The 22,358-nt window shown below is 37.5% G+C and overlaps 1 protein-coding gene across 4 annotated transcripts in view; it reads right to left on the reverse strand.

Annotated features, from left to right (window-relative positions):
* Positions 1-22,358, reverse strand: part of fut8a (fucosyltransferase 8a (alpha (1,6) fucosyltransferase)) — a 108,887-nt gene continuing 86,529 nt past the window's right edge. For all 4 annotated transcript variants that reach the window (XM_065288443.2, XM_065288444.1, XM_065288446.2 and 1 more), the window contains 7 exons: positions 20,783-20,945; positions 18,056-18,170; positions 10,799-11,036; positions 7,655-7,901; positions 6,040-6,216; positions 3,394-3,544; positions 1-1,381 (listed from right to left, as the gene is read on the reverse strand). In XM_065288443.2, coding sequence (XP_065144515.1) covers positions 1,049-1,381; positions 3,394-3,544; positions 6,040-6,216; positions 7,655-7,901; positions 10,799-11,036; positions 18,056-18,170; positions 20,783-20,945 — 1,424 coding nt within the window. In that variant the 3' untranslated portion in view covers positions 1-1,048. The remainder of the gene's footprint in view (positions 1,382-3,393; positions 3,545-6,039; positions 6,217-7,654; positions 7,902-10,798; positions 11,037-18,055; positions 18,171-20,782; positions 20,946-22,358) is intronic.

The raw sequence follows: 22,358 nt of genomic DNA on the forward strand, positions 1-22,358 counted from the left end.
TTACAGTAGTAGCCGATCAAGTTTATTTGATCTGCTTACCAAAGACAATGCCCGCAAACATAAAACAATGAACAATTCCTTCATGTTTCATTCAAATTTATGACATCAAGTGTCATTGTTACCATATTTACTCTTTCTCATATCATCATCATCATTAATAATATTAGTATCATCATCTTCATATGTCATTTTTTCTTATCTTATCTGTTTTATATTTTAAAACGCGACAACATAAAATGATCTCTTTAAAAACATGATGGAGGGGTGCGTGTGGATAAGACACCTTGTGGGAAAGGCGGTGGAGTGTAAATCTGCGTGGAAAGGTTGATCCGTAAGGCTCCAGAGTCAAATCTCTTGGAATTCCTAAACAGCATTCCGTAAAAGTCAGTCGTCCGCCCTTGTAGGCACCTTTTTCCACCTCGCACATACACACGAACACATGATAAGCCTTACAATTAAAATGAAAACAGCAATAAGTCACATTTAAAAGCACAATATGGCAGTGGAAATTAATAGCTCATGGGTGTGAAGAACAGTATAGCATCAGTTGGCATAGTGATGGCGTGAAGATCGGAGAGAAACAGGTGGAGTGTGGCCAAGTACAGAATGCCATCATTGTGCACGAGGAGGTATAAGAGCATAAGAGGAAAGAGTAACCGGGTTAATAATTCCTATTTTCGTGTTCAGTTCGGGGTTGCAGAGTCACTTCCAATCATGTTCTTAAATAAATGTATCCGTTCCCTTCATTTCCCGGAGATTAATTAGAAAGTACCTACAGTACAGTGCCTTCCATTGTTTTAAAGTTCATCCACTTTGTTTTTTCAAGTTCCTGTTGTCTTCCACAACTCTAGATTTCAATTCAAAGGGACTCGTGGTCCAAGCACCAGGGTTAGAAACGTCTCCGAAACCCTGTAAACAAGCCCTAGACAATACACACACACATACATACACACACAAACACATTCATACACATTCACACAAAGTGCATTTATGTCCGTGTGGTCCAGGGTTTTCTTATTTCAGTATGCAAGTATTTATACCATCTCATCTATTGTTTCTTCAGCTGTTTGTCCGCTTCTGGGTACGTGGGATACTTCACTAACTCGATTTTCTCTTTGACTTTATAAGAGGGGTAAAGGCCGGTGCGGCCCGTTTTGCGGTTTATGCCCTTGGAATAGCCGTCCCAATGGTTGCCCGCTACCCCGATCACATCTCCAGGCTCCAGCGGGATGTCTTCGTTGTTGCGCGCCTGGTGGGGGTAGATGGCGATCTGGTTGTGGGCGTTCTGGCCGCCGAAGTAGTAGATGTCATCGAGGGAGTAGAAGTAGGAAGAGGCATCCGGGTGGAGAGTTTGCATGATCTCATAGGCCACTCGACACACCTGCACAGATAACAAAAACATAGATGCGCGTTCAAAGCGGGACCTTTTCTGTTGAAAGTGGAGATGAGAGGACATGTAGGTGTACTTGACAAAGACAAACGTACTTTACAAAGATAAGTGCTCCTCATAAAAGACTGAGGGGAAGATTAAGGACTGTTTGAACAAAGTACCCACAGGCTGTTCACTGTCTGATGCATACTACATACCGGATGCAAAAGCAATACGCATTACTCAGCCTGCCGCCATTTTGATTTCAAACCGAGGCTGTGAGGGATGGACATCCAGAGCGTGTGCTTTAAGGGGCGGTTTACATTTCGCGTTTAAAAATGCGCGGAAAACGCGACCGTCGGTTGGTTCTTGTCACATGACCTGTGGTGCGCTTGCGGCATTCTTTAAAGTTGAGATGTTTTTAACTCGATGCGCTGTGAACGCGCCTGGAAAAAACGAGCGTGTCGCACCACGTGCGCGTCACTTCCATTATGAAATAACGAAATTGAGCACGCAAAAGACGCGAAATGTGAATCGCCCCTAAACTTATTGTCTGGTCATCAGCGCGGAAAACGCGACCGTCGGTTGGTTCTTGTCACATGACCTGCGGTGCGCTTGCGGCATTCTGAAAAGTTGAGATGTTTTTAACTCGATGCGGTGCGAACGCGCCTGGAAAAAACGAGCGTGTCGCACCGCGTGCGCGTCACTTCCATTATGAAATAACGAAATTGAGCGCGCAAAAGACGCGAAATGTGAATCGCCCCTAAACTTATTGTCTGGTCATCAGCGCGGAAAACGTGACCGTCGGTTGGTTGTTGTCACATGACCTGCGGTGCGCTGGCGGCATTCTTTAAAGTTGAGATGTTTTCAACTCGATGCGGTGCGAACGCGCCTGGAAAAAACGAGCGTGTCGCACCGCGTGCGCGTCACTTCCATTATGAAATAACGAAATTGAGCGCGCAAAACACGCGAAATGTGAATCGCCCCTAAACTTATTGTCTGGTCATTCTGCCAACAAAACCCAGAAAACACATCATTTTACAAATTTCCACAGGACAAAGAACCTGAGAAATTATGGATTGTTAAAATGAGAAAGGACATATGGCCTTATATTGAGATAAGAGCAGTGCAAAGTGTACAAAAAAATAAAGTAAACATGCTTACAACATGAGAAATTAGCGATTAGCCAACAGCCCTACTGAAAAACCCAGCAAAGACCAGCATAAGCTGGTAGCAGGTTTTAGCTGGTTTAAGGTAGCAGTAGCTGATCTAAGCTGGTCCTCCCAGCTTGGTCAAGCTGGTGGGTCAGCTGGTCTTTCAGCTTATGCTGGTCTTATCTGGATTTTTCAGTAGACTAGGCTAATATCCAAAACAGATATTATATACACAATGTGCTATTCTCATCTCAAATTAGGTCACATGTCATAGGTCTAATTTTAACAATCCACGTTTTCTAAGGTTCTTTGTCCCGTGATAATTTGTAAAATGATGTATTTTCTACATTTTGATGGCTAAATGACCAGTATCCCGATACAAAACAACAGGATTAAAGAGCACGCTCTGGACGTTCATCACTCACAACTTAAATTTGAAATCATCATGGCGGCGGACTGAATAAGGCTTTTAATCTTATTGGCTTCATTCCTTTAAGTTTTTATTGGTTTGGTGTAAAACCAGACTTTCAGACGATGGTCAAAGTTTGCCTTTCATTGCCAGACCACATTTGGTATGAACTGATGGTTCATACCAAATGTAAAATTAACTCGGCATTTAGCTTACATGTATTTAAAAAAGCTAAAGCTGGTGGAGAAAAATGACCCTAAATTTTAAAGCACAGCCACAAAGAGCGAGGATATGGAACAGTCAACTCTGAACTCAACAGGAATGAACTGGGGGGTTGGGAAGTACATGCAGGGAAACCCACAATGATCACAGAGCTCTGTAAGGACAAAATGTCCACGTACAGTAGGACACCCAGAGACAAACAGAACAAAAACCATCAGAAGAAGTAGGTCAAACTGTACCTGTGAGGAAAAGGTGCACACCAGGAAGTTGGTTCTAGACAGGAAGTGGATATCCAGAATTACTCCTCGCAGTGAATTTTCCGTGTAGCGGTTGTGTAGACCGGCCGACCATGAAATTGAATTATCACTTATAAACTCATAATCAGGATACCTGCGTGCACACAAACCAAAACAAATATGTGTTAAAAGACTTCACACATTTGGCTCTGTTCCAACCCCACTGAGATGCCTACAGACAATTTTAGGCATCATAGGAACTCTCCTGATGTGAAAGCAGTTTTAGACGGCAGGTAGGAAATTGATTCGGTCTTAAAAACACCTTGTTTTTGCCAAATTACAAAGCAGTATTGCATGTTTCCTTTGTGAACTAAGCAATCACAGAATACAAAACCACCTTTCCTTATCTTGGACAAAGTCATTCATATATATATATATATATATTGTTTTTTTTAATGCGGCTTTGAAGATTATTGAAAGTTTTAATAAAATGATCTACAGTATGCAGTGGCGGCCAATTACTTATTTTCCAAGGGTGCACAATGGGAAGCTCGTAACAACATGTATTTAGCCCATCATGTGTGGTTCATCATATCAAAATATGTGTTTGGCGCGTCATGTGAAGGAACCATGTTCATCATGCGTCTTGTTAAAATACAAGCCTGCTGCAGACGCTTCAAAGGGGATTATGAGAAAAGAAACGCTCGCGTTTGCCAGATACTCGCTTAATCAGAGTTTAGTGTTAAAGGTGGGGTGCACGATTTTGAAAAAAAAAGTCGGGCCCAGTACCAAAACACACTTGTAGACAATCAGCAGTAAGGGTCTATCAAAAGAAGGTCCAGATTCTATTGGTGTAGGGACGTGTTTGTTAAGGTGATTTCAAATGTCAACATTGGCTTTCAGAGATCATGCACCCCGCCTTTAAATTAGTGTCTTTTGTAAAAAGTGAACATCTTTTTCATATTAAATCCTTTACACGTGTGTGCAGCAGGCATGTATTTTGACAACATGCATGATATACATGGTTCACATGACGCAACAAACACATAATTTGAAATGATTAGCAACACACCATACTCCGAACACATATTTTGAATTCGTTAGCCTGGCAACATGCTAAAGTCAGACCAAAGTTTCTTGGTTTTGGCTAGATGGGATACAGCTACGGCCTAAATCCTATGAAATGTTAGGTTTAGGGTTAGGTTTGGGGGTAGGATTAGGATAAAAACAGCGCTCCGGCGAGATTTCATGAGATTTTGGCCTATGCTGTATCCCTTCTAGCCACAACCCAATCACTTTAGGGAAGTCGCAAAACTAAGCACCATGTTTGCAACACCTCCATGCAGTTATTTCAATCATGTAAGGCTAAAGTCTTATCTACTTGAATGCGAAAAGACTGATTTCTCTAAAACGACGTGCTAAAATCACAATTAAACATCTTATTTCTGACCAACTAAATCTCAGTCCTTACAGTTTTTTTGTAATTGTTGCAGGCAAAAATCCTTGATCTTGCGGCACGTTTTCTTAAAAAAATGCGATGGAATATGTGGGATATTTAATCAATTTTATGCTATGAAATTACGGGAACTTGCCAAAATTGCGGGAACTTGTAAAAACTGCGAGAACTTGCAAAAACAATTTGCAGCGTCACATAATCACGTCACTTCATAACGTTCCCATGACAGCAGGGGACATGGCTACATTTGTGTGAAGTAAATGCTAAATTTTTCAACTTTCTGCGAAGATATATATGACTTTTTGCTACAAAAATGCGGGGATTATGAAATCATGCAAGCCTGCTTATTTTGCGAGCAGAATTCTGCAATTTATGCGGCGAAAGTGTGGCGTATTGAAAAAATGCAGCCCCTGCATAAATATGCAGATTTTGGCTGATCATGCAATGATTCATGCGATCTCATAATCACGTTTTTCTGGAGGGACTGAAATCTGACAACAACTGTACCATAACTTTTGTTTTGCTAAGCTCAAATTGCACTTAAAACACATTTTTTCGAGTTTGTTTCGGCTACTTTGCATGCGCACAGCTTGGCAAGCGCCTCATGTGACTATGTACAGAGCCCCGCCCACAAAGTATGATTAGTCTTTTTCGATTGATGATTGGTTGCTTTAAACAGAAAGGCGGGACTTCCGTCACCAGAACGACCTAATTGAGCATTTTATTGCCGCCTATTCTAGTAATAGGAGTGCTCAGTCTTGTTTTATCCATATTTGAACTAATCTCGCTGATCTGTATATGTTAAGAGATATGTGATGTATCGATCGCTAAATAATCTAAAAATATTATAATGAAATATACTATATCATTTCTCTTTAGAGGACATACTAACCAAATGGAGTCATTTGGATTTCTTTAATGATGGATGCATGTGCTTTTGGGAAGCACGTTGAGTATGATGATAAAATAACATGTAGACATTTTATTACAAAATGATTTGTTTCCTAGATAGCAAAAAAGCAGTGCACGAATTTGCGATAAGCCTTCAACCTTAACCTGTGCAACCTCCTTTATCTAGACGTGCAGAGTTTTTTTTATATCCAAATGATATATAGTCTGTACAGATTACATCATTAATAATCAGTCGAGCACCCATCGTTCTTTAAACGTTCAATGCAAACCCCTGCACTCACTTGGTCTTGGCCTCCTGCAGCAGAGAGGGGTCGTCTGTGGCAAGGTAAACGCGTTTCTTATCCACATGCATGCGCTGGGCCAGGCTCTTGTAATGGTCTTCTACGTGCACCATGTACTCTTCTATGGGGTGGAAGGCTGCCTCCGTCCCCACCTTATCTGTCCGCCGCACATGCACCCTGGAGAGAAGAGCAACACCTGGGTCAGACCGATTCTGCATCCATGTGAGAAAGCATTCAAGGTCAAAAAAGAACACAAAGCGGCAGAATAAAATTTCCTCTACTTTTATAAACAGATGTTTAAAGGTTTTACACTTGAGGTGCTGAATTTTCGAAAATGCCAACCATTATGTGCCTGTGTGCGGGCAGAAGGAGGGGCAGAATAAAAGGCGAATGTGTGTGAGAGAGATAGACACAGGGACATGGCTGTGAGCGGTTGGGCTCCCAGAAGACAGCAAAGTGGATGTAAGTGGAGATTGATTGTTGGAGCAATGGTGGTTTGAGTGAAAGTATCTCTAGCCCTTTCTCTCTATCCCCCGGCCTTTCCTGCAGGACCTTTGAGTGCGTGATGCACTGACATACTGCAGAATGTACTGTACATGATCTCTCTACGTGCACACACACACACACACACACATTCAAACCTGTCAATGCTTTACCCTCACGCTGTACCAAGGGGCTGAAAAGTTTCAGGAAAAAGCTTTTAGCGTTTTAAGCTTACATTACCAAAGGAATAGTTTTGACTTTTAATTCTGACTGGATGTTGGAAGCTATACAGTAAAGGCACTCCAGTAAGTGCGCATTACATATGTATGCACCAAGCTGCTGCACAGTTACACCTGCAGACATAATAAACTTTTTTCTTATATAATTATATACCATATTGGTGGCTTTAATTAGTAATCATATTATTAGTCATATATTTATCAAATGCATATACTGAACATATTGTGGCAGTTTCTTGGACAGGGTTTAGATTAACCCAGGACTATGCCTTAGTTATATTAGGACATTTAAGTCATTTTTACAAACAAATCTTACAAAAAACAATACTGGTGTGCATCTTGAAACAAGACAATGGAACTGATACTGTATATATCAAAATATGTCAAGGCAAGGGTTTATTAAATTAAGACAGCTCCAACATGCATTTTAGTCTAGGACTAAGATAAGCCCTGTCCAGGAAACCACCTCATTCATATTTAAGGTTTGAATGCTTTATCATTAGTTTGCACAATCAATAGTAACAGTGATACTTATTTCATTGCTAAAAAAACAACGTTATTTTGTGTATTTGGTATAATACAATGTGTTTGTATGGTTTATGGTTAAAAAACACATTATTTTCCACATACACTACATTTTTGATTTCACAGTCTTCCTGAAACCCACTGATTTTTTACAAAACGTATCGATTTTAAAAGCGCTGTGTCCCTGATTGGCCAGCTAATCTGTACGTTGTGATTGGCCTGGTTACCTCTGACGTCAGCCGGAATTATACTAATACACACTTACACACCAAAGGTCTGTAACTCTTTAACAACCAACACCAAAATTAAACAATAAAATAGATCCAATGTGTTTTAATGTGAATATGTGTTTAGTATTTCAGTCTTACCCTATGATAGGATGCTTGAACCCCAGCTTGGCGGTGGTCTCTTCGATTTCTTTCGTCAGCCAGTCCTGAGGGCGGATCAGGTACTTGACAAACTGAGACACCCACCACACGGACGGATCTCCATGAAGCCTCTGTAGCCGGTCTGCGAGATCCTCCGGGATGGCCAGAGGCAGGTACTGGGGGCGAGGGTGGAGGCTGTCCACGATGGGCAACTCGATGACCTGAATGTCCCGATCGTTGGCTTCACCTATAGACAAACAGACAACAATAGGAGTAATGGAGACAGGAACAAAAAGAAGAAATGAAATATTGCATCATGGACCGAATCTAAAATGCTTTTTTAATATGAGATGAATTTACAATTATTAAGTTGATAAAGCTGACGGAGGAGCTGCCTGCACGTAACAGTGTGTGGGCTGAGAACAGGGCAGCCTTTCGGAAATACTGTACGTAGACACCCTTAGGCCAGAAACATACTCTGTGCAAACCATAGATGCTAAATACATGCTTTCGCTGTACATATTTAAAGGGGCCATATCATGAAAATCGGACTTTGCATGTTTAAGTGCTATAATTGGGTCCCCAGTGCTTCATTTCAACCTAGAAAATGTGAAAAAAGAACAACCCAGTAACTTAGTTTTGGTGAACCATTTTCTGCAAGGATGTAAAAAATAGGTTATTGTAATTTGGCTCCCCTTGTGATGTCAGAAGGAGATCTTATTATAGTAATACCACCCCTTAATCTGCACTATCCAACCACGGCACTGCCATTAAGTGCAGGGATCTCATTTGGACACATAAAATGCACACTTTACATGTACAAAGTGGCAATTTTATCATGCTATAATAAATTATCTATATGGTATTTTGAGCTAGAACTTCACTAGGGATGCTAAACAATTAATCGCAATTAATCGTTAGCAGAATAAAAGTTTTTGTTTACATCACATATGTGTGTAAACTGTGTATAATAATTATGTATATATATATTAATATGAACACATTCATGTATAATTTTAAGAAAAAAAAAAGTATATATTAAGTATTTATATATAATATAAATTATATATAAATAGACAAATGTATATACACATGTAAAACATTTTCTAAAACATATACATGCATGTGTGTACATTTATTTATACAAAGTTATTATACACAGTTCACACACATATATGATGTAAACAAAAACTTTTATTCTGCTAACAATTAATCGCGATTAATCGTTAGGCATCCCTACTTCACATACGTACTCTGGGGACAGCAAAGATTTATTTTACATGTTAAAAAAGTCTTGTGAAATGTCCCCTTTAATGTGCATTCTTGCAAATTTTTTGGGGTTAAATTTACCCAGAAAAAGTTTATATTTGATCCAACAATGGGTTAAAACATCCCACATATGGGGTTGAAACAACTCAAGGGGCTGGTTTCGTCCCTTTTTGACCCAACGCTGGGTTGAAAATAGCAAATCTTCGTATGAAAAGGGGCAGAACACCTGGTATCTTTAAAATATGTCTTTACTTTGTGCTATTTCCACACACAAACACACAAACACATGCACACACATTTATATGAGGAACTTGGATGCAAAAGCCGCTAAATGCCACCTCCGTCAAAAAAAAAAATACTTCTTTAAATACTTTTGCTTCAAATCTGCTAAATGCTAAAAAATTATAATTTACAAGAAAAATTATGAACTTAGAGGGTTATGCATCTGAGCTCTTCATATGTACATGTTCAAAGAGTGTATATAATAATAATAATAATGAATTGCATTATTTTAATATTAAATATATAATTAAAGATAATATATAAATAAATAGAAAAATAATTTTTTTATTTTGCATAAGCAAATAAAAAAAAGATACATTTTATTATATTAATTATTCATTCTAATTTAATTATTCTAATTATATTAATTAGTAATATTAAGTCATGTTTTATCAACTTTTTACAGATTAAATGTTACAGATAAGACCAGTTTAAATTATTTATTTTACAGCACTGAATGTTAGAACACATTTTCTTCATATAAAGAGGAGCTCAAGTATCTCCCCAGCTGTTCTTATATAACCTTGCTGTCAGGGCTTGCATGAAGATGGGGTTTTTCCAAGCCAGCGCCCCTCGCTGCACTGATAAACAAAATAACTCTCTCTCATCCTCATTAGAGCAGCAAGAGAATCTAAATTACATCTTGTCCTTGCATCCCGATGAATAAATTGAAGAGGGGACTCCAGGGAGGAGGAATCTTTATTATTTTTAATGCATAGTGTCTCCGTCTTACACTGGCTAATTTGAATTCTGTCTATATTTGGATTATTCTGCAGGACTCTCTCTGACCTTTGACCCTGTATGTGTCAGAACCGGACACATTAAGAGGATTATGCTATATGTGCCTACTTGGGAATATTTAGCCGACCAGTTTCCCAAAACCCCTTAAAACCAGTCTGGCTGGGACAGTGCTAAGACCAACAAACCAGCTTAGGGTTGTTTAAGCTAAGTTTTATTCAGAAGGGAAAAGTGCAAGAAACTAAGAGAGATTCTGTCCTCTGTGGATATAAAGAATAAACGAAAAAGAGGGACGAAAAAAGTGCTGCTTTGTTTTGAGGTCATTTCTTTCATGTTTTAAAGGCAGTGTCTCCTTCCCCCCGGCTTTACTTTTAAGAGGCACAGCAGGCTCACACCAGCTGTGGAGAGATCCCCCTGAACGCTGGATTCAGTCTATTAGCCTGATTCAACAGCCTGTGACTCAAACAGACGTCTGGTACATACATGAATGCATCTGGCATACGCTTTAAGCTATATATTTGTATGACTACATCGGAACCCAGGTTCTTGCCGTAGCCAGTGGCAAACCCTATGAGTTTCAGTAACACAGTGCATATAAAAGAGTCCATTTGAGATCAAAATTATGTTTTTCTTTTTCTTTAAATATCTCAAATGTGACCCTATCTGTGAAATTCATGTAAAGTCTCAATCTAATTGTGAGATTAGGAGCATCAAAGAAGTCACCACCACTGTGCTTCCTATACATTCAAACATTGACATGCCCTTACACAGTCAATATTAAAGATATAAAGGTTATATAAACATAATCTAGATCTTAAAAAGGACTTAAATAGCATGTAGATGCATGCTACTTACCAGACCAGTGTCCAGTTGATGCACCAGTTCGGTCTGTACAGGTCTCACTCACGGGTTTGAAAACCGTTTCCCATCCGCCGGTGGCGTAACGCCAGTTCTGTGACTCTAGTATGAGTGTCCGCTGCGTGCCATAGGCGATCATGAAGCAGTAGACCACATGATGAAGCTGGCAACCGTAACCACAACCTTTATTGATGTTACACACCAGCTTACGCGCCTTACTGCAGTCCTGAGGGTTCTGTGGATTAGACAAGCAAAGAAAGAGAAAGAGAGAAAGAGAGAGAGAGAGAGAGAGAGAGAGAGAGAGAGAGAGAGAGAGAGAGAGAGAGAGAGAGAGAGAGAGAGAGAGAGAGAGAGAGAGAGAGAGAGAGAGAGAGAGAGAGATTTAGTTTTCTTGATCTGTCAGATGTCACAGCGCAACAATATAAATTTGCATTTGGCAAACTCAAACAGTTCAGTGTTTTTTCTGTACCTTCAGCAGTTCAAGAAATTTGTATTATAAGGCTTTAAAAGGCAGCCAGCAAGAAAAAACATGAAGAAACACAAAACAGGGTGGAGAACATGGTTCAGGGATCTCGACCTTTTCAAGCCATTATTTCCACGACATTTCACGTGACTAACAACTATACTATTTAAGCAATAACACCCAAGAGCGTGTGCAATCGTGGTTATCAGCATGACTATGCTGGGTCACCACCAGGCTTAAATTGTACAACCGCAGCGCAAATAAAATTATGTTGACACATAACTTATTTTTGCATTTGGGTCAAAGACGTTAATAATTTTGTGTCCGTTAAGGCTGTCGCGCTAAAGGAATTTCCCTTGCGGTGATTTTGCGTGGCTCACTAGCGCGCTATGCGGTTTAAATCCAGAACAACGAGGTGCACTGATGTAGAAGCAGGTAGGCTACATATCATTTCCCTTACGAGAAAAAGATTAACAAGCTATACTATTATATAAATATATTTTATGAAAAAACATCAATTTCTTAACAAGAAGTGCAAATTTACGAAAGAGAGCATAAGAGCATAAATACAGAACACAGCAGTGTCTTAAAAATAAATTAAAATTAGACCGTACCTGTAAATGTACAAAACGAATGCAATACAGAAGACAATGAATATTTATTTATGGCATTTTCAATAGTATATTAGCAGATAAATTAATGTGTATCTATTAAGTATGAAAACGAATAAATCATTTGGCTAAATTCATCTGAATAGATAATTTTTAGTCAGACTGATTTGTATTCATTTCAGATCAAGCTTAAATGCTATCTATAACAACTTACATTATATCCCGAGTGTTATTTGGTCGAAAATATGTCGAAATATAGCTTATGCGAAAACAAATTACAGAACAAAAAAGTTTAGCTCACGCGGACCGAACGAAAAGCCGTTAATTAAGCGGACTCTCTGTAAAACAGGACCTGCAGAAACAATCGAGTCAGCAGATGATCATCAAGGTTTATAATGTTTCACGCAGATACTGGTGATAAAAAACTTTCATATCTAAATGTCCAGGTAATAGTCAAGTGTTTTTACGAAAAACAAGTTACTCTCTTAACTCTTGACAATCTATTTGGCCTTTATTTAACATGTATGATGTAAAAAACAAGAAGGGCATAGCTATATATGAATTTAACGTGAAAATCGCGGTTGTTGCGGTTACTTGTCATCCATGCGGTTAAGCTTCTCAGCAGTGCGGTAATACAGGATTGCGGTTACCGCGACAGCCCTAGTGTCCGTGTGGATAAATAAAATGTAAAAGGGTTAAAATTTAAAAATAAAATTGCATACGTTCTCTTTTTTGAGGACCAAGTCTAAAATTGCTGGTTTTATTTCATTATGAAAGAATATTTGGGGGATAATTGCAAAAATGTCAATTGGTGTAACTAGTATTTTATCAAATTAAAATATATTTAAAAAACATGGAATAAAATAAAATCATCTAGTTTAGTGTAATATGATTTTTTTACATACATTTTTACATCTTTTGTCAAAGATTATTTAGAAAATAGAGCTTTTTTTAGCATATATCAGGACAAATATTACAAAAACGCATTAAAATTTACATTTAGAAACGACTGTTTTTATAATTACGCCTACATGCCATCAAGGTGGACAAAATATTTAATATTTCTCATTCTTTGGCACAATTGGCGGTTACACCATTTGACATTTTCAGGTCCATTCAGTCTTAACTTTCATAAAAATTATGCAAATGTAATTTTTTATCACATAAAATTAACATAAATACACTGTGCATTGAAATAAACCTGATGCTTGCTTTTCAAACAAGTAAAAAAAAAAAATCTCATATCTTGCAAAACCGTTTTTGTCACTGACCCATTTTCAACTGTTTATCATTTAACTGAACGTTCCTTGACTGGAAAACCACATTCCCAAATTCTAAGTTTTCCAAGACACGTTTGAAACGTTTAATCCCTGATGACTGGTTCAGGTCTCTGAAACGCCTTGAGATATGTTCCTACAGGAGAATATTTTTAGTATGTGCTAGAGGAAATGATAAATGTGGTCCTGATGGTAGAAGACAATGTCTGAATGATCTAGTCTGGATAAAAGGAGATAAAACAAACAGGGTGGAAAATAGAAAAGGGCAAGAGACAATAGGGATTTAAAGGAGAATGACTGGAACAGAAAGAGCGAGAGAGTAGGGGAGTTGTACTGTAGATAAAAGATGTATGACAGTGGTGTAGTGAGACAGACACGACTGTCATTCCTCATAAGAGACACACAGACAGGCGTCTTGGTTATTAACCTGTCTCTCTCTCTCACTTAAACAGTAAAAAACACTCCATCATTTTAATCACACTTCTGCACTCATTATTGCTCTCTCTCACTTTCTCTGATAGAGAGCATTCAAAATGAAACAGAACTGACACAAAGCTATTAACTGAAGTTAAATTAGTAACAGACATTTACAACCTTTACTAGATGGAGAGAGTAAGACTGACTATTGGGGAGAGAGACATGGAAAGATATCAGTAAAAGGATCACTCAAACCAAACACTGTCGGCTCATGTGTGCTTACTGTTAACATTTTTACACAGTTGAGTTTTGTCAAAAATTGTGACCCTGTCTGTGAAAAACTAAAATGTGAATCTAATTATGAGATAAGGAGCATCAAAGTTTGATTTCAATTATTGATTTCACTCTTTGTCAAGGCCTTACTAGATATTAAATATATTAATATGTTTATTACATTTTTAAATCTGACTAAAACTTTACATTTTATCGATAAATAATTGTTTTAGTTGACGATAATTAACATAATGACATCAAAAGTGTGGTTTTGTTTATTTATGTTAAAAGTGTGGGTACTGTTTATTTATCGTCATGATGCATCTTAACTCTTTCGCCGCCAGCGTTTTTTTAAAAAGTTGCCAGCCAGCGCCAGCATTTTTCATGATTTTCTCAAAGTTGAATGCTTTCTAGAAAATGTTCTTCTTTAAATATATAAACATACAATATACCAAATGAAATAACAGACGCTCTGCTTTCAAAAAAAAAAAAAAAAAAAACGTTTCATCCTACCTTCAGTTAGTGATGGTCTTTTTCGAAGCACTGCTTCATGAGGCTTCGAAACATTTACGAATCTTTTGTTTCGAATCAGTGGTTCGGAGCTTGTTTCAAACTGGGCCAAGTCACGTGATTTTAGCAAACGAGGCTTCATTACGTCATAACTGTTTCGAAACGTTTCGAAAATCCAATGGTTCACCACTAGGGGGAGTTGATCACATGACCAGTGTCTAATATGTTTAGGTGAACTCGAGTCAGTTTTATTATGAAAGTTCATAAAACATTTATCCTTCTGACTAATAACACTGCAATTTTGCTTACTTTTTGTGTATAGACAGATTTAATGACAAAAATGTGCATATAAAAGGGTAGTTCGTTTTAATGATTTGTTTGCCCTAAATAAAACTAAAAACACATAATGGACTTTTAACTATGTCTTAATTAAGCTAAATATTTTTTTAACATATTTTAATACAAATCTTGCTATTATTTTGTTAAAAAAAAAATTAAAATGTTTGGACATATCTACTTTTACACTATTTTGACCAGCAGGGGTCGCCAGCGTGTGTGGTGTTTCGAACTGCTTCGAAAAACTGAATCAATTTTCGAAGCAATTGGTTCAATTGATTCGAAGCTTCGAAAAGCTTCATTTCTCCCATCACTACCTTCAGTAGTTCTTTTGTAATCAGCTTTTGAATATGGGTAGGTTTCTGCAAAAACACCACATTTTGAGCAAAAAGCAGAGATAATTCCATTTTTGTTACTGACTTTTTATAGAGATCCCATTCAGAGTGATTTTTAAAACAGACACGGACATGCAGCAGCTTGCCATAGGGCAGTACTTCCGGGATTAAAAAGTTGCGGAAGGTGGATCCACCTGGTGGATAATAGCGGTATTGCGGAAAACGGAAATACTCGTCATTGGCAGGGAAGCGTTTTCTCTTGATTGACGAGATATCTTTTAACTAAGAGTTAAAGGAGTTTCAGATGGTACGCAAAAAGCGTCAAAATGGCTGCATGTCTGGCGCTTTTCTCTTATAGACGGTTTCAGCAGTAACAACATAAACAAACAGCTATCGTGGACCAAACGTAACTTCCGGTAAACTTCAGCAAAGAATCAATAACAACAGATTCCTTTAAGAGTAGTTTATTATTAAACAATAAACTGACACAAAGACATTTATTAGTATCATTCGACATACACACTCGTAAACACTGGGGCGTAGTAACGCATTCGTCATTCGTGACCTTTTGACGTGATGACGTATTACGTGGGGTCGCGCTGGCACATCACATGACCGGAGGAAGACGAGAAGTTGTGGTTTAAAAGTGCATATTTTTTATTTTTCTTGCCAAAAAAAGGCCAATCGTTTCGCTAGATAAGACCCTTATGCCTCGTTTGGGAACGTTTAGAGTCCTTTGAAACTGCAATTTTAAACTGCATTAAAACTGTTTTGTGTTGGTGTCCATTAAAATGTAAAAAATCCTGGAATGCTTTCCTCAAAAAACATAATTTCTTCTCGACTGAACAAAGAAAGACATCAACATTTTGGATGACATGGTGGTGATTAAATTATCTGAATTTTTTTTAAGAAAATGGACTAATCCTTTAAGTAATAGAGAAATTTACTGGCCGATTGAAAAGATTTATTAGCCTCTGCAATATATTGTCCTATCACTAATCAAAATACCTTATTTTGTGTTCAACAAAATAAAGAAACTCATACAGGTTTAGAACAGCATGAGGGCGTGCAAGTAATGACAAAATTTTCATATTTGGGTAAACTATCCCTTTAACATTCTTTACTAAACGTAAGATTAAATCTGTCACAAAAGTGAAGATCGTCAGGTAAAACCATCTATTATCTGGCCCACAAAATGCCTCCGACATTCCAGTCATAGCTTGATAGCAGTTTAAAGTCTTACCACGGGAGCCACGTGGATTGCGGTGTTAAACACACAATCTAGCTCAGATCTGCTGGTTAAAACTGTGTGCTTCAGTGCAGAAAAACAATATACAGTAAAAGGTAGACAATATGCTTCCGTGACCAACTGCAATATAATCACCACCTATATCCTGATATACAGCCTTTAGAGAGGAAAGCAGGAGGTGTGTTTACAGTAAGTGCAACTGTTCCGCTATAGGCTTTAGTCAAAATAGATGCCATACACATGTAAATGAGGCTGTGAAAGATGGAACCAGTGCTGTACCTAGACAGTGAGAGAAAACACTTTCAGCCATATAAAGATTAGACGTCAACTAATATGATTTTTCAACAAAACGTTGCTATATTTGGACTCTGTATATAGTTTTTGATACTTTGTTAAATCTTTGTTTGGAGGTACAATACTCTATTATTGAGTAAAGTACTGTTGTGTTTATTGAACAACAGATGGAAAACACAATTCACAGTGAAAATGCTCTATAAAATATAGGCTACAACAATGGTTGTACTGTAGTATGGATTGAAACACAAGCTTTGACCAGAATTTCCATGATTTGCCAGGCTGGCTTATGTGGATTAATGCTGGTTTGGGACCGGTGTAGCTGGTGGACCAACAAACCCATAAGGAAAAATCTGGTTAACCGGCATTCTTTTGCTTAATCTGTTTAACTTGGTGGTTTAGCTACTTAAAAAGTATGGTAGATACTCCAGCAACCCATACATAACATATTCAGGGGACCAACAATGTCTCACAAATGTGGTCAATGTGAGGTGCTTAATTAGTAGAGGTGTGTGATAAAAATGCAAAAATCATGGGTTCAATTTCCAGGGAACACATATGGGTGATTCTCACGGAATCCAGATTTCGAAGGTGTCCAGCATCAGAATTTTTAAAAAGCCCTTGAAGCCAATTTTTTTGCACATATATTTTGTCTGAATGTACTATAATCATTATTTTTAGAGGATTTCAAAAAATTTCCTATAGGATTATATCATTTTTTTTAGATTATCATTATCAAAAATGATCATTACCGCAACATGATATTACATTAGATATATGCATTTATAAACTCATGTTTCGTAAATGAGAACTAAAAAGCTGTCTAGGTACTATGACAAACAAAATTTCAACTTTTATCTTGAGTGTCACAGCCAATTATGTCCCTTCCAAATTTTTTTTTTTTTTTTTTTGAAAAAGTTAGTTCCTTGAGGGCTTAAACAATGATTGGAAATTGTTGCGGATGATGAGAAAATTGGTGTTGGACACATTTATATTCCTTATTATTGTCTCTATATTTACCAATGATCACCAAATACCACATGTTTCTTTACTGTAAATGTTTATAGTATAACATGCACTGAAGCTTTTTATTGTTTAGATTTTTTTATTATAAATATTTCCATGTCAACGAACCCAAATCCAGTCATGGACACGTTGCGGTAATGAAAATGTTCCCCTTAAGTGTGGAAAAACAACAAAATTGGTTTGTATGATGTCTATTAAAATCATGTGCAAAATAATACATGTAGAGATGTTTGTTACTGTATGCTTCTCATTTTGATTCTCTTTGCATTTACTTTTTTTTATCAAAATATTTCATAACACCTCATAAGTCTAATTTCGCGAGCATCACCCATATACTGATAAAAAAGTTATACTGTAAGTTGTTTGAATAAAAGCATCTTCCAAATGCATAAATGTATACGTACCTACAACCACCTTAATTTAAAATCAACAGATGACAATGAGAAGTGTGTGTTTGATTTACCTGTAAGTACGTGATTCTGTTCTGCACCAGGTCAGAGAGCTCCTTCGCCTCTTTTTCTCTCCAGTCTCCAGCACCATCTGCCTGGCTCAGATGATACAGGTCAGTCATGACGGACCTAAAGATCACAAACAGGTATCACCACCGAACACAGTTTACAACTTCAAACAACTGCACTAAGTTGCATCTTTTATTATTAAACCTATTGATTATGGTCAATTAAAGAGCATTTTCCAAACAAACATAATATATAAAATTAGCCTCGCAGTCACGTTTCAACCACAGCCGGGTAGAGCATGGCTAATCATCCACAATGCAATTATGATCGCTCTATTAATGACATCATTTGTTAGCGGCTGTGCGGCATTACGCGGGCAACTTTTTTCTGAAGTGCGAGCAAACGCGCTGATCTAACCGTACACACCCATTAAAGCTTGGTAATGGCATTACAAACCCATGAGATTATAGCTGTTTATAAAGAGATTAGAGAGGGAGAGAATTTTTCCCTTTAATGAAATGTAGCACATGATTATAGCGAGTGAACGTAAGCTTAAGCGTGAAAAGTGTGTGTGTTAATATATCCTACTGAAGTGCGGCATATTAAGGCTCGCACTTCTAGCTAAGCTATTCACTTCTAGCTATATGTGTCAGACTGTAATACTGTAATGCAGTCATGTCTGTACTGGTATTAGGTCAGTACTGAAAGCAAATAATGCATGACTCACTTTGTGAATAAAAGTCATTTTTTTGTAAATGTATTGTTTTTTACATAAAACCATCCTACATAATGTAAAGAACATTCTGAGAATATATACATGGACACATATTAGCCACAATTTTTTTAATTTAGTTAATTTTCAATTTTTTATCTAAATATACAAACTTATTTTCTATTTTATTTTTCAAAAGTATCATACATCTCAACCAGTAGTCAGTTTTACTACCTCACATATAAATTTTGCATGGTGTGAATGATATAGACTAGAGGACTCTGAGCAAGGGCTACCACAATGAATAAAACATTTGGAAAACATCTGGAGGGCTACTTTTTGATGTAGTCTACTCATAACTTTTCGCTTTACTTGTTGATTTTATTTTACTTGTTGATATGTTTTATCATTGTTTAAAATGGTAACATAAATAAAAAAGCCAAGATAATATAAAAATATGTAATAAATATAAATGAATTATACATTAATTTTACAGTAACGTTAGCTCAGTGTTGTAGTTGATACACTTTGGCTATGATTTGAAATAAGATCTTTTTTTTACTTTGCTTAAATGAGAAATAATCTACTCTAGAGCGACTCTTTCCCCTCCAGCATTTTAAAAAGAGTTCGAGTTAGAGTTATGTTTTTTTTTACAGAAAATGTAAATATATAAACATACAATAAATCAAATGAAAGAACAGACCCTCTGCTTTCAAACAAACAAATGTTTCATCCTATCTTCATTTGTTGTCTTTTTATTGCCTCTCAAATTTGGGTAGGTTTCTTCAAAAAGATACTAATTAAAAAATTATTGCATTTTTGTAAAGGACCTTTGTTAGAGATCAGATTCAGAATGAAGATCTAAACGTACACATCTTTTCAAAACATACACATTTTTACTGTTTTTGAATCAGTGGTTGCTTCAGTGATTTATAAGTTGGGTAAAAGCGCCACCTAGTGAATAATAGCGGAAAAACAGATTGCCATAAAAACTTGTCATTGGCAGGAAAGCGCTTTCTCTTAATTGATGAAATAACTCGTCAATGGTGGGGAAAGTCGTTTGTTTATGCTGTTGTTCCCGTCTATATTTAATTAACCCCTTCAGACCTGATTTTTCAGGTGTTTAATCAGTGGGCCTTATTTTGATAGGTTGATTAGCATTTTTATTGGTTTAAACCACAAAACATGTAATGTCCATTCCAGTGGACGCAGGGTCTGAAGGGGTTAACTAAAACTCATCAATTATAAGCTATGGCAATATATATCAGTTCTCTCTATGGATATCTCAATCCCGGTATTGGTGAACTGCTATTCTCAGCCTCAGACGTCACGCCCACAGACTGTTGGCTAAACGTCTGATGTTTATCGTACACTTTTCATAAAACCCTGTGAGCATGTCAAAGTCGTCTTTGATTGGTTGAAATAAACTGGATTTCCAGGAGACGCGAGTGTCGCGATTAGTTTCGGTCCCTGGAAAACAAAGCTCTGACATTCTATTGAGGAAGAGAACAGTCATGTTCAGGTGGATAATAATGACCAGTTATCATGATCAGCTAAACATTGGATTCTCAAAAATATGCAAAGTTCGTGGCATAGACTCTCTAAAAGACGTCCAAGAGTTTTGCTTGAGGCAGTTAGTGGAGTCAAAAAGTTTGGTTCTCCTGAATTGCCTGTAGGTGTTACAAAGTGAAGAGATATGCTTCAAACAGATGTTTAACGGGAGCGTCTCATTGGTATGGCTGTTGATGAAGTCCACAACATTGTTCTATGGTGAGTAATGTTGTTTATTTAGATGCTATTCGGTTGCGGCTGTTCTTTTCAATAACTGACTTGTTGCCAGCCGGTTCGTTATTGTTGTTATTGACGCTAGACGAAACAAACTGTGATTGGTTGTTTGACATGTCGGTGAAACAGCTCATGAGCGGCCTTTACCAGAAAAAGTAGCGAAAAACACCAGACCTTCAGTATTGAAGGTCGGGCTACTCGAGACAAGTGAACTGGTGATGTGTATGTGTATAACCTCTGTTGGTGTCCCAGGTCCTGCAGGAGAGTGTCGACATGTTTCTGTACAGCTCCAGTCTCCACCTGTCCGAGTTTCTTCACTTCGCTCCGTACGAAATACCACAGTTCCCTAACGCCGTTCTCTACTTTTCGCCTTAACTCCTCCTGGTCCTTCCCTGGGCCTATATGAAACACATTCAAACAGTCATCAGTACCGGTCACTGCTTAGGTTTGTTATAGAAAGAAATACAAGCCCAACTCTTAAACCAATAGGCCTCACCCCCTGTAATGTTGGTGTAAGTGTAAACAATGTGTGTACATTGTACTGCAGCCATGTAAATGTGTGCGGTGTACTTTAAATGAATAAGGCTATCAGTGGCTGTAAGACAATCCTGCATACGGTTGTGATCTATATAGTATTACACAAATGCTTCCTGAGAAGACAGCCACACAAAAGATCCCTGCAATACAATAAGAGCTGCCGACCCAGAAACACCCGATAGAGGGTGTGAGTGTGTGTTCGGGGTCATTATACAGGAGTAAGGACAGGTTCAAAGCTTAAACCAGGATTCCCACAGTACAGTCACATTGCATTAGATACATAATGAAATAATTGTATTACATTATGGTACAAACTATCAAACCAAGTGGCAACTGCAAACAACGTAAAAACAAGTCAGCTGTTTTGTTATTTTATTATACATTTTAAGTATTTTTGAAAGTAAAAGTTATTTTTTATGCCACCAGATGAGATTCCAAAATTAAATGGGTTACTAAACTTCTTGTCTGCTATTGGTTGGGCAAACAGTTTTGGCAGGTTACTGTAAATGTTTTGATAGCTCCAGACTCACAGACGTTTAAGGTTATCGATGGTGTACTTACAGCTGTCTTGAAAGTGTTTAAAAATTATGCATTTCCCCTTTAAGTGACCAAAACTTTTAAAGGGACACTCAACTATTTTTTCTGAAAATATGCTCATTTTCCAGTTCCCCTAGAGTTAAAAATTCGATTTTTACAGTTTTGGAATCCATTCAGCTGATCTCAGAGTCTGGCGCTAACACTTTTAGCATAGCTTAGCGTAATCCATTGAATCTGATTAGACCATTAGCATCACGCTCAAAAATTACCAACGAGTTTCAATATTTTTCCGATTTAAAACGTAACTCTACTGTAGTTCCATCATGTACTAAGACTGACGGAAAAATAAAAGTTGGGATTTTCTAGGCCGATACGGCTAGGAACTATACTCTCATTCTGGCGTAAAAATCCAGGACTTTGCTGCTGTACCATGGCTATAGCAAGCGCAATTATATTACGTAGTGCCCAAAATAGTCCCCTGCTATTGAAAGTAACCAAAGGGACTATTTTTAGGCAGTGCGTAATATCACTACGCCTGCTGCAGCCATGGTACGACAGCAAAGTCCTTGATTAATACACGATGCTAATGGTCTAATCAGAATCAATGGATTATGCTAAGCTATGCTAAAAGTGGTACCGCCAGACCCGGATATCAGCTGAATGGATTCCAAAACGGTAAAAATCAAATGTTTAACTCAAGGGGAGCTTGAAAAAATTAGCATATTTAAAAAAAAAAG

Source organism: Paramisgurnus dabryanus, chromosome 17, assembly GCF_030506205.2.
Source record: "Paramisgurnus dabryanus chromosome 17, PD_genome_1.1, whole genome shotgun sequence".
In the NCBI taxonomy this organism is placed as follows: Eukaryota; Metazoa; Chordata; class Actinopteri; order Cypriniformes; family Cobitidae; genus Paramisgurnus; species Paramisgurnus dabryanus.